The sequence below is a fragment of the Crassostrea angulata genome, chromosome 1 (genome assembly GCF_025612915.1).
Source record: "Crassostrea angulata isolate pt1a10 chromosome 1, ASM2561291v2, whole genome shotgun sequence".
Taxonomy (NCBI): domain Eukaryota; kingdom Metazoa; phylum Mollusca; class Bivalvia; order Ostreida; family Ostreidae; genus Magallana; species Magallana angulata.
This window is the reverse complement of record NC_069111.1, coordinates 26,217,460-26,231,735: the sequence shown is the minus strand read 5'-3', so window position 1 is coordinate 26,231,735 and position 14,276 is coordinate 26,217,460. Positions and strand designations below refer to the sequence as shown.

Sequence of the window (14,276 nt, the reverse complement as noted above, 5' to 3'; positions counted from 1 at the left end):
ACAGATGCGATGTGGTATGGTCTTGTTGAATCACCTGTGCCAAAGATTCAAGTAAGATTGTATGATCACCCTTCTTCCGTCAGTCCGTCCGTCTGTCCGTAAACTGTTCACATATTTGGCATCTTTTCTAGAACCACTTGATTAAATTTAACCGAACTTGACACAAAGCATCCTTATGGAAAGGATTCTGCTAGAGGTTCACATCCTTTTCAAAGGGAAAGTAATCAAGGATCAGTTTTGATAGGATGTGTCTTAAGGACGGACGCGATGTTCCTCAGTTTTAGATTATTCTCCTTGTTATATTTAGGGTACATTACCAGGGTATTTTTGGACTTTGAATATTTGATGTTAGAATTTTAAAATGCAATTGAATGTTCATTGATAAACTTAAGTCATTGTGTGCATTTTCAATTGAAATTATATAACATGAAAATATAATTTTGGAATAACGTAGTGGAAATCTTCAATATTGCGAAGATATTTGACACCCCTCGATAACCATTGTCAAATTTCCGCTTAGCGTCGGTTGACAATGGTTTTTTCGGGGTGTCAATTTCAACTGTTACCCTCCCAAACAGACACTATTATATATAAGGGTTAATCTTAATCTTTTTATTATTAAGTCGATTTCAATAAGATATTTATTGTAAAGATTCGAAAATCGAGGTGATACAATTGTGTGTATAGTGAAGATCAGTTAGAAAGGGTTTTGCCTATAAAAGGAACTTAATCAACCATAATAAAAGCTCATAATTATTCTGTATGATTATATGAAATTTATTTTCCTGATAACCCGAATGCAGTGTGTCATATTTAAACTTTTTAAATTTTTTTTTTTTTTAGATAAGATTAAATTCTTTTTAGGATACCCCGGTAATGTGTTATAGTTTTGAATCTATGATTTTCGATTATATATGGGACTTAAAATGAATACTGTTAGGCCTATATAACATGATTGTTTTTTTTAAATTGTGTTGAAATGTGTTTGTCGCAACAATGTCGAAAATGCCGATGGTCGCCGCCAATAAATATGAACAACAAAAATTCACATTTGGCCTAATTCTTCATTTTAAGACCGGGTCTTAGTGTAAAACAGTCCAAAGACTCAACTTTTTTGTTTAAGATTTTGAATCAAAATATTGCCACTTTATCCATGTTTATGCGTCTTGAGGGGGTTGTTCTAAATAGAATCTAAGAAAAGCGAGACAACTCATACTGTGTTTCTCGCACTCAGCTGATAGCTAGAACTCTTCAGTAAAGAAGGTAATGTTTGTCAGTTTCCAAGCTAATCATGGCGAATGTTAGAAAAAAAACTTAGTACACAAATAAATGTGAAAGTCAGATAATAACTGGACAAAAATGTGATTAAATATGATGAGATTCATAATGACAGCAGTCAGCAAAGGTATTGTGTATTTCAAATAAACGATTTCCGGTGTTAGTAACAGGTGTCGCTGATCTTAAGGAGGTGGTTGGATCCTGCGAGCAAAAGTCCTGCGATCAAAAGTCATAATTTTTTTTCTAGTATTTTTTAAAGATCTACACACACTGCTTAACCAAAATTCTAATAAATGTTTTTTTGGTCTGTATGCTTCTTTCGATATGTTCGGCGCTACGGTGCATTAATAACTTGACCTTTCTGCACTGAAACGGCAACTTGCAGATAAATTGGGTGGATTCATTAACTGCCTGAATGGTATACCTATTTTACCACTATATGGTTCTCATTTTTCATTCATCTCTGAATCATTTTCCACTTGCTGGGATGATAGGAATAGAAAGTAAAGGGCTTGAGGGAAGAGGCCATGTCATATACTTTGAATAAAATTAATTTTTAATCTTTTAGTTTGAAGACAGAAACACTTTGTTTGATTTGAACGCCTGTGTGGAAAAATTGACACATAGAATATTTTTAACGTATGTCTTATTATGGAGTAAACATGTTGGAGTTCCTGCCCCAGTGGTAAATTTCTTCAGAAAAAAAAACTAATCTGAGATGAAAGAAAAATGAGTCACATTTGGTAGGTAAAATAGGTAAATATACCATTCAGGCATTTTACCACTAAATGGGATTAAAACCACTAAACTGGGTATGGTTGAAGGTCCTAATAAAATCGACAAGGTCCATTTTTCGATGGTGTTCATCTTTTGTTTACATCTTACCTATGTACCGCTATATATGTAAATAATACTACTATAGACCAATTACAAACTTATTTTTTAAAAAAAGATTAGGGAGGAAGTGCACTTGGCTATGATGAGTCACAGAAAAAAGTTGATTAAGAATCATTTTTAACATCTTTGACTAATTCTTGTTTTTGTTTTCATGGTTTCAAAACTATACATGACAAGTTATTGAAAAAAAGGAAAATAAGACATACATATATATGTTTTAAACAGAATTATGTTTGAAAAAGCTAAGAAAGTTGTAAATAATGTTACAATTTTCACCAATTAGTATGAAAACCTTACATTTATAACATGTACAATAAATGTAAAGTTTTGGGAATCATGTCGTCTAGATACAACAGAAATAAAAAAGGCAATAACGGAAAGCAATTCCGACAAAATTGATTGAAAATATTATGAATCTATGTAAGAAATCTGTTTCCATTCTTGAAAGTTTAAATATATACAGGATAGATATAGCAACAGGAAACATAATGGGCTTAGAATTCTGGTTCACTTTCTGTAAATTGAGATTAATTTATGAATTTTTATTTCTCTTTTCAGCAAAACCTCTGCCACTGGGTAGTGGCTCAGGACTTAAAGGTCAAAGGTCACATCTACGGAATTTCCAGTCACAGAGTAGTCCTGTGTATAAACTGCAGTCCGAGTCTGCCAATGGCACGAGGGGAGTCCGCAACAATAGAGTCAAAGAAAGGTAAGTAACATCCTTCCATCAGTTTATTATTTAATGAAAAAAAATCATCTCTCTAAGAATTAAGTAACACCTAAAATTCATTGTAATGTCGTCTTTACAGGGTCATTACTGGTATAAAAAGATTAATTTAACTTATGATGAAAATGATCACTAATGTATAGTATCTTCAAAAATTGTTCTGAATGATCATCAATTATCACTTATACTTGTATGTAACTTGTAGGAGAGGGATCTTTACAGTTGGAGGAAATAACGATAAGACAAAAGTGAAATCCCTGGAGGATGTGGCTGCAGCAATAAAGAATGAGGTGTTTCAGAACATTGTGGTGGTGGCTGGGGCGGGCATCAGTACCCCCAGCGGCATCCCAGACTTCAGGTAGGGCCACCCACAGCTTATGCTCTTTGGTCTGTTTGGTGTTTACTGTAGCTTTTTTAAAACAGACTCTCTCATAGGTTCATCTACAGGCTATTGTACTCAGGTGACTGCCAAGGCCTGTGAACCTCTCGTTTTCTATAATGTTCTGTTATATATATGGTTTTAATTATACCCAGAAAATGATTGGGGAAAAATATTGCTTATTCAATATTGTATGCATTTCTCTATCACATAAGCGTAGCTTTCTCACAATTATGCTAACTATATGAGTGTGTATCTTAACTAATACAGAGTGATCAATCCTGTGTGAAGATGATGATCATTTCTCTCTATATATTCTAGGACTCCGGGTACTGGTCTCTATGACAACCTCCAGCAATACAGAATCCCCTACCCAGAAGCCATCTTTGATATAGACTTCTTTCATCACAATCCCAAACCTTTCTTTACTCTTGCCAAAGAACTGTATCCCACTGGAAAATACAGGCCTAACTTCATTCACTACTTTGTTCGACATTTACACGACAAGGGGATGTTACTCCGCATGTACACACAAAACATTGACGGCCTTGAGAGGAGTAAGTTTACTCACTGTTTTTAATTACTGTGCCATTATTGTTTGAACAAGTACATGTAGAACAATGTTTTCTACAAGTATAAATAATAAAACATTATGCGTAAACGTTTGGTACATAAATGTTAAAGACAAGATCATTTACAATACCTGTGCACAGAGACACATGTAGGGGACATATTTATTGCTTATGCAATACTCTCAGAATGTTTTTTATTATAGGAGTAAGGTAATTTTACTCATATGTTTTTAAATAGTAAAAGTACCGAGTTATGCAAAAATGTTTGCAGGTGATTTGAGATTTTGATACATTTATAATACATGTTTCACAGAGATTGTTTATGAATTTACAGTTGCTGGCTTGCCTGCTGACAAAATGGTAGAAGCTCATGGAACGTTCTCAGATGCCACTTGCCTTATATGTAGACAGAGACATGACAAAGAGGATATTAAGGTGATTCAACTCTATTCAGTAACAAGATCCTGAATATTTTTCATTTTTTCTGTCAAAGTGTGTTTATTGTCTGTGTTAAACATTTGAATATCTTAGCTTCTTTTCATAAAGTAGTTGACAGTCCAATTTTGATCAAGTTAAGTAGTATCCCAGGGTGGAGGGAATGTCAAGTCTTTGCTTGGATATATTTAGGTATTAAATGCACTATGGCAATGCACTTTGAAAGACTAAGCCCTTTGAAAAAAATGTTCAAAGTGTGTTAAATTAGGGACAACATCAACACAGTTAGAAACAAATTTTCAAAATATGTTTAATTTGGGACTTAATCAACACACTTTTATCAAAGTGTGTCGATATGGTCCTTAAATTACACATAGAAGAGTTAGTTTTGAAAGAGTTGGCCCCCAACTTTTTGGGGAGCATATAAAAAATTCTAGTGAAATTAAGATTAAAATAGAAGTTTCAGGTACTGCATCACTTCCCACCCCACCCCTTTGAAATAGGATTTTAAAGATTTGCGAATTTGTTTTTTTCTATTCTGCGAATAAGTCTGGCCCCTCCTCCCTACATTTTTAACAAGAGGCCCATGGGCCACATCGCTCACCTGAACAGCAGTTCCTTGTAACATTACATTTCGTAGCATAATTATGCTTTTTCTGTTTTAAACATTGAACCCCTTTCTGGGGACCCAGTTATGGTCCGAGGTTTATGGTTGGCTTGAACAACATAAATAGTAACATAGGAATGAAAATGTGAAGCACTGCGGTGGGACCGCACGTACACAACCTGAAAAACTGAACATAGCAGAGTTCCACTTCAAGAGGAATAACTCTCAGACTGTACAGAACACAAGAAAGATAACTCTTGGTTCCACTACATTAGAGTTTACACAATTTGAGGATCCTTGCATAGTAATCTCACAAACTGTAGCATTATAGTTCTCGAGAAAAACTTTTTAAAAACATTTTCAATATATCTTTCTATGTTAAACTTTGAACCCCTCTTGGGGCCACAGTATTAGTCCAGTGCTAAAGTTTTAATTATTTGGAATCTACATTATTTAAGGATGCTTGCCTAGTTATCTCACAAGCTGAAGCATTATAGTTCCCTAGAAAAAGATTTTTCAACATTTTCCCTCTATATTTCTATGCTAAACTTTGAACACCTCTTGGGGCCCCAGTATTAGATTGAGATCACGGCTTTTATAATTTCGAATCTACACTATTTGAGGGTGCTGACGTAGTTATCTGACAAATTGATGCATTGTAGTTCTCGAAAAGAAGATTTTTACACATTTTCCATATATACCGGTACTTCTACATTTAACTTTAAACCCATCTTGGGTCTCTAGTATTAGTCCAGGGGTCACTATTTTAAAACTGTCGAACCTTCATTATCCAAGGTTGTATGCATGATAGTAATCTCACAAATTGAAGCATTGTCGTTCTCGAGAAGAAGATTTTTTAACATGTTACCTTTATATTTCTTTAATAAATTTTGACCCCATCTTGGGGCCCCAGTATTGGTCCGGGGGTCACGATTTTACCGATTAGGAATCTACATAAGCGAAGGATGCATGCATAGAAATTCCACAAACTAAAACATTGTAGTTCTTGAGAAGAAAATTTTTTAAACTTTTCCTTTATGTTTTTTAAAATGTTTAAATTTTGAACCCCTCTTGGTGCCCATCAATTGTCCGGGGGTTACAATTTTTTGAATCTACATTATTTACGGATGTACATGTATGCATAGTAATATCCCAAACAGTTGCACTATAGTTCTTGAGAAGAAGATTTTAAAACATTTTCCTACATATGTTAAAATCTAAACCCCTACTGGGGCCCCACTTTTTGTTCGGGGGTCACGATTTTTACAATCTTCACTATGTATACAACCTTTTGTGTATGTATTGGCATTTTTGGTGAAGTGGTTCTTGAGAAGAAAATTTTTAAACATTTTTCATATGTAGTTCTATGTTAAACTTTGAACCCCGCCTGGGGCCCCAGTCTTGGTCCGAGGGTCACGATTTCTACAATTTAAAATCTTCATTATACATACAAGCTTTTGTGTAAATATTGGCATTTCTGGTGCAGTGGTTCTTGAGAAGAAGATTTTTTAAACATTTTCCTAAGGTATTTCTACGTTAAACTTTGAACCCCGCCTGGGGCCCCAGTCTTGGTCCGAGGGGCACGATTTTTACAATTTAAAATCTTCACTATATATACAAGCTTTTGTGTAAATATTGGCATTTCTGGTGCAGTGGTTCTTGAGAAGAAGATTTTTAAACATTTTCCTATGTATTTCTATGTTAAACTTTGAACCCCGCCTGGGGCCCCAGTTTTGGTCCGAGGGTCACCATTTTTACAATTTAGAATCTTCACTATGTATACAAGCTTTTGTGTAAATATTGGCATTTCTGGTGCAGTGGTTCTTGAGAAGAAGATTTTTAAACATTTTCCTATGTATTTCTATGTTAAACTTTGAACCCCGCCTGGGGCCCCAGTTTTGGTCCGAGGGTCACCATTTTTACAATTTAGAATCTTCACTATGTATACAAGCTTTTGTGTAAATATTGGCATTTCTGGTGCAGTGGTTCTTGAGAAGAAGATTTTTAAACATTTTCCTATGTATTTCTATGTTAAACTTTGAACCCGGCCTGGGGCCCCAGTTTTGGTCCGAGGGTCACGATTTTAACAATTTAGAATCTTCACTATATATACAAGTTTTTGTGTAAATATTGGCATTTCTGGTGCAGTGGTTCTTGAGAAGAAGATTTTTAAAAAAATTTCCTATGTATTTCTATGTTAAACTTTGAACCCGGCCTGGGGCCCCAGTTTTGGTATGAGGGTCACGATTTTAACAATTTAGAATCTTCACTATATATACAAGTTTTTGTGTAAATATTGGCATTTCTGGTGCAGTGGTTCTTGAGAAGAAGATTTTTTAAACATTTTCGATATGTTGTTCTATGTTAAACTTTGAACCCCGCCTGGGGCCCCAGTTTTGGTCCGAGGGTCACCATTTTTACAATTTAGAATCTTCACTATATATAAAAGCTTTTGTGTAAATATTGGCATTTCTGGTGCAGTGGTTCTTGAGAAGAAGAATTTTTAAACATTTTCCTATGTATTTCTATGTTAAACTTTGAACCCCGCCTGGGGCCCCAGTTTTGGTCCGAGGGTCACGATTTTTACAATTTAGAATCTTCACTATATATACAAGCTTTTGTGTAAATATTGGCATTTCTGGTGCCGTGGTTCTTGAGAAGAAGATTTTTAAAGACATGCACCCTAAACTTACTGTTTCGCAATTATCTCCCTTTTGAAAAGGGCTGTGCCCTTTATTTTAAGAATTTATAACCCCCTTTCCATAAGGATGCTTTGTACCAAATTTGGTTAAATTTGGCCCAGTGGTTTTTGAGAAGAAGTTGAAAATGTGAAAAGTTTACAGACGGATGGACAGACAGACGGACGGACGGACGACGGACAACGGGTGATCAGAAAAGCTCACTTGAACCTTCGGTTCAGGTGAGCTAAAAACAAAGCTATGTGCACCTGATTTGTGAAAGAATATCTATATAACTGTAAAGTTTTATTACAAGATGCAATAATTTCAGACAAAATCCCTAAAAACAATGCTGCTTGCCTGATTTATGAAAGAATATCTATTATTTTATGTTTTATTACAGGATGCAATATTTTCGGACAAAATCCCAAAGTGCAAAAAACCAGGATGTATGGTAGGTCCCTGTGTTCTTTTTTTATCTGGTGGTGTAGTTTTAAATTACCACATATATACAGTGATTCTTTTAATTTATTGTTTCACACTAATAGTTAATCATAGTAAAAAGAAAAAAAATCAATATAATTTAGTGCTTATATTATTTTTTGTTTTTTGGAATTTGGCTATTTTTGAAATTAAAGTTTGTCCAATAGGAAAAACTTCTGATTAAACACTTTAGTTTGTCAGGCAACTCCTAGCTCTCGTCATAACAAAGAAAAGAATAACATTAATGCTTGTAATTAATAAGGTAATAAACTAATGATATGTAAATATGCACATAAAAAGGAAATTCCCCATCAATTACTTTTGAGAGCTAAGCTCCTTTTATTTATTTATTTGTTGTAATTAATGCAAACCTTGCTATAATGCTATCGTAGCATATTGTCAAACAATGTGAGATTGCATAGGGGTAAGTCAGCTTACTTACATTTTTTCTTACATATTGTGTTTGATTTTACAGGGAGTTGTCAAGCCAGACATTACATTTTTTGGAGAAGACCTACCAAAGAGATTTTATTTCTACATGAGAGACATGCTACAATCAGACCTTGTCATTGTCATGGGAACATCATTAGAGGTTTGAATTCTTTCTTGTTATATATCTGAATCAATAGATTTCACAGTACTGTGGGGGGAAAAAATCAAGAGATTTTAATTAAAAATACATGTCTTTGTTTCTAAACAATGTTTATATTATTCATGAAGGTACAACCTTTTGCTGGAATTATTGACTCAGTGAAATGGGGAGTTCCTCGAGTGTTATTTAACATGCATGCTGTGGGACCATTCAAATATCAGAGGCGAGCACAGGACTTCATCTCCCCAGGTAATTCTGTCAGTCTGGAATTCAGGGTCATATTACTTAAGTTACATAAGTGCATCAGATACTGTACATGGAAACATTTTTTGTGGCTGCCAATTTTTGTTCATATTTTTGGTTAAGTTTGATGAGATGTACATGTAATATTTCATGGATTTGCATCTTTGTACATTAAATTGATATCATAATGTTCAAGCATGATAATAGTGATTTCATATTATTGGCTATATTTTATGAAATAGAGGTCTCTTTGGTTGTGTAGTTGGGATATCCTAAAATTATTCAGGACTTTTCTTTAAAGTGTTACTTTATGGAAGTATTGTAATTGTAGAGACTTAACATGAGTTAATCAACACTCAACTACTGTACAGTAGATTCCTAATTAAAAGCAAGGAGTTATTATCCACGTAAAATCGCGAGAAGCACCCTTCGCAGATTTTAAAATCTTGCTTTTATTTTATGAGAGTTGAGTAATATAAGAGATAAGGATAAAAATACCGCGTTCACGATTTCATATTCTCGCGATTTGATACAAAACGACAGGATTGCAGAATTAAGTACTCGCGTAAAATAAGGAATCTACAGTATGTCCACTCAGGAAGATGTTTTGTAGACAGTGATTATACATTTTTTTAGAAAAGATTGACACTACGGATCATCTTGACATTGTAGGTGACCTAATTAACAGTGTCCAGAAGTTCACAGATTTAGTTGGCTGGAAAGAGGATATGAAAGAACTCATTACCAAAGAGGAGGGCAGATTTGTGCTGGTATGTACTGGTGAAGAGAGAATATCAATGCATTAAAATTACATTGGACTACTTTGAATACAAATGAATTGAACAAAATCAAATTGTTATCTGAGAAGTATTTGCTATCTGAATTCTTATGTTAGACATATTGCTAATTTGATTTGATAGATCAGAATCAATTCCATAAAGTAATACGCTGCATGTGACTAAGAACTCGGTCATTTTGTTGATTCTGTTGCAGTGCTCACCAGACTACGCAAAGAAAATGAAAGAAATGCAGAGTAAACCACCCCCGCCACCCCCCAGAGAGCCACCAGTCAGATTCTGGAGACAGCCCGCCAAGCTCAACTTATTTGACTCCGAATCTGAGAGTTCCTCGGAAATGTCCGAAACAGAATCGGAGTCATCTGAAGAGGACGAAAATCCGCGACCTGGCAACAAAAATAACAACTACAGAAGAGGAGTTGGCATGTCAAAGAGTGCCCCAAGGGGAGGCAGCAAAAATGACCAGGACATGAAAAGAAACACCAAACCTGGAGTGAATGGCAAGAGGAACTACAGCACGGATTCCCAGCTAACCACCAGGTCAGAGAGACCTGTAAGGAACAATCGCAATCATGCAACTGCCGTGAAGGTCACACAAGGCGAAGTGAACCAGGTTGCTTCACGTCTAGACCGAGTCAGTATACGACCAAAATCCAATACTCCAGACTTGGGAAAAGGAAAACTGTTTAACGAGAAGCCTATACGAAGAACTGTTTCAGATAAAAATCTGAAATCTAAGGTACCAGGTGTGAATCGACCCCTGCTGCAGAGATCAAATTCTGCAAAATCTGTTAACGAGAAAGAAGCAAAAAGTAGAAAAGAGCAGAAAGAGTCTTCTAATGGCAAGTCAGTAAGTGAAACAAAGAGTGAAAACAAGGTTAAAGCTGCTGATTCATTGGTGCTAAAGAAAGGAAATGAGGAACTATATCAAGAGAACAACACTGTGATAAACGGAGTGAATAATTGTTCAGAGTCTAGTCAAACAATGACAGAGAATGCTAGGAATAAAATAAGTAACGAGAGATCCCATACTAGGCCTCCCCTCCCTCAAAACCAAAGAAACAGGAAACCTCCCCTAAACCCCATTAACCCTCGTCCGTACGGATTCGAGGCTCAAAGAAAATTGCCCCACAGACCATCTATTCAAGCCAACCTGGTGAGGGAAAAATTCTTTACAAAAGAAGACAGTCGGCCAGCATCTGCAGAGATGCCACGCATTGCGTATCGCCATCGATTGAAACCATCCTACGATGCCAGGATCTTTGCCACAAGAGTGGTAGATACCAGTTCTGAAAGCTCAGAGGAGAGTTCAAGTGATGAATCGCGGTAAATTTCATTATGAGAAACATATTTTCCCCATTTAATAACAAGACTCCATGGATACAGAAAAAGCATTGCATATTGGATGCTGCTGAGAAATTATGTAACTAGCATTTAGAGCCTTTTTTAATATGTGATATTTTTCTTTCTGTAAATCGAGAACCATTCATTATTACGTGTATAGCCTTTTTGTGATTATTCATTGCCTTCTCTGCTCGCTTTATTCGATGTTTAATATGGTAAAGGTAGCATTTAATATTTATTAACACGGGTACTATAATCATGGTATATCTTATCATTTCCCCCTATCTATCTGTTTGCTTTATTGTAACCATGAAGCCTTTAATTTTGCAAGATATAACGGGTAATTGAGTTAACTGAAATTTAAAATATTAACAGAACTTTTTAAAAGAATGGTTCAGAACATGTACATTTTACTGAGTAAGAGACCATTGGGATATATTATGACAGAATAAAAAATATGAAAAAAGTGTTTGATACAACACAATGCCTTTTCAACAAGCATTATGATATTGCTTTTATTCATTTTTTTGAGATATTATTTTCCATTTTACTTTCCATTTATGAATAATGGCATCTTTTACTGATATCTAGCTGTACAATTCAGGACATTACCTCCATCAAAATGTGCATTATTTTTGTTTTTTATAATGTTAATGATTTTTTTCCATCAATTTCTTTAGATCAGTTATAGTTAAAAATTTATTATGATTAGATGTGTAAAGTACTACATGTAGTATGCTTTAGCTGGTTTTAATTTCATATACAGGTATGTTGAGAAATACTTGGTATAACATGCAATGAAATTGAATTTTCTGTCTGAAGTAAGTGCTTAAATGAAAACATATTTACAAATTCAAAATAATATTTTATAGAACTGTAGAAAGATCAAATTCAAGTGTTTTGAAGATTCAAATCAGAAAACCCTAGCTTAGCTATAGTGGTACTGGACCAGTTATTGGCTGAAATTTACAGGGTTTTTTTTTATTGTTTTTTATTTTTATCTGAATAATTCTGCATTAAATTTGACAGTGTAAATGGTCGACTCCTTCTATTGATATAATTATAAAACATAGTACATACAACTATTTCAGGTACTTCTTACAACATCCTGTTTTTATATTAAACGTAGTTGAACTATTTCAAGAAATAATGTTTAATGCAGTGAATAAACATTTCTTAAGTCATAGCAGACGATCGAGATAACATATATCTCAGATATACATGTTCTAATACATGCAACTAAACTCGGGATTTAGCCAATAACTGGTCCTAGCCAAAAACTGGTCCAGAACCAGTATAGACTAGAACTTTGGTTCTTCTTATTCGTTGATAAATATTAGGATGTTTAATAGTAATTTGTACTTAACTAGATATTTCATGTGCATTGTTAGCTTTTTTTTTTTTTTTGTTATATCTACTTTGAATTAATTATTGTGTAGTATGATATTTTATTCTCCCCAGCCTTGGATGATTATTGGACTATATTGCAGCATTAACCTCAAACTTTGCAAAATTATGTAAACACGGAGATTTTGAAAATTTATATTACATAATTTTGTTACCTCTTACTAGCTGTTGATTATATGTAGGTCTGTGATAAAAAAAAAAAACAGAGCCATGATAAAGTATATTGGTTGTTTTAATTCATTGTTTGTGTTTTCTTAATCAACCTACCGATAATTTTTAGAATATTACTGTACAGTAAATGTATTCTTTATGACATCATATTCTATTCAAAAGCCTTTTGGTGGCATGTCACTTCTACTATTTAACTTATTGCTTTATATTTCATTCAAGTCAAATGTACATTCAAAATTGCACTTAATCAGCGCCAATTCTTCAAAAATTAATATCCGCCAAATATTTTACATGCTAACTATGAGAACAAAAATAGTGTTAAAGGATAAATCTACTGTTTATAACACTTGGTCGCAATAACCTGGGATCAGAAAGTCGTTGTTTTTACATCCCCCATAAAAGTTTCACACCTTTTGTAATAAGTGTAGTCAGGAGATAAGACAGCTAGAGTATCTAGAGCTCGTGTACCGGTTATCAATAAAGCTATAGTGTTAAGTTATGTTTTGTGATATTGATATGGAAAAAAGTACTGTATACAGGGAAATATTTGCCCCCTGATTTATTTTCGGCCTCATTGTTTGCGGGCGAATTTAAGACTGGGCGAATTTCTGTGTTTTAAACTACCTTCCTTCATTCACAAACTTTGTATGGGCAAATTCAAGACAGGCAAAACCGTTTTCAAATGAAAAAGGGTGAAAATAACACAGCAAAAATAACCCTGACATTCAACAGGAAGTTGATGTCTGATTAAAAAAAATGAATCTCACCATATGGCATACCTAAACAAAGAGTGTATTGAAATTTCAAGCATCTGGGATTAACAGTTGCTGAGAAAAACATTACAGATACCGGCCGGTATTTGTTACTGAAAAACAGACACACAAGGTTGGGTAAAACAGTAAACTCCTTTGGAGCAGTGGTTTAAAAACAGAGACCCTCTCTCCATCCAATGCAATGTACCAAATTATAAGGTTGCAAAGGTACTACAATTATGTTTATGTTTTATCATAAGAAAATTAACTAACAACAGGTGGATACCATCTACCGAGTAATCAAACATACAAAAAAAAGATATATATTACATGTATTTAATAAAAATGAGTTATTTAAGATAACTGATTTCAATAATGAAGGGTTGAGCTTGCAAAAAAATTTCATTATACATAAAACAAACACAACATTCTTTGTAAAAATTTTTTACTTGATGATTATGTCATTTTGCATAATGCATATTACATATGAAACTGTAAAAAATTATAATTATTTTTTCAAATCACATAAGATTTTAGTACTTAAAATACTGGAATACAATCAAAACAAAACAAAATGCAACCATCACCTATGAAACTTTGTCGTACTGTAACGTGAACAAGTACATATACTGTTACATACAAATATGTACCCCCAAAAAAACCATATTAATGTAAACATTCCATAATAACAATGTAGACACACTTTGCATAAAGCAATAACTATCGTGTTTTTTTTAAAAGGTATGTAAATAAATATCCTCATGATAAATCTGAATGCAAAAAAAAAAAAAAAAGACGAACCAAATACCACAATCTAACGGTTCAAATACAGATGTATGTGTTCCATAATCAGTAGCTCAACCTTTCCACACACAAAAAAATAAATTAAACCTTAAGTTTAGTAATATTTGTCC

At 34.0% G+C, this 14,276-nt stretch overlaps 1 protein-coding gene across 1 annotated transcript; it reads left to right on the top strand.

Moving 5' to 3' along the window:
* The first annotated feature begins 1,282 nt into the window (after positions 1-1,282).
* On the top strand, positions 1,283-12,676 carry LOC128155811 (uncharacterized). The gene is made up of 10 exons (XM_052817677.1): positions 1,283-1,405; positions 2,734-2,884; positions 3,108-3,260; positions 3,603-3,838; positions 4,188-4,288; positions 7,977-8,027; positions 8,532-8,648; positions 8,777-8,897; positions 9,564-9,661; positions 9,885-12,676. Exons 1-10 carry the CDS (start codon positions 1,372-1,374, stop codon positions 11,016-11,018), a joined length of 2,196 nt encoding a protein of 731 aa, XP_052673637.1. The 5' UTR covers positions 1,283-1,371; the 3' UTR covers positions 11,019-12,676.
* The last annotated feature ends 1,600 nt before the right edge of the window (positions 12,677-14,276 follow it).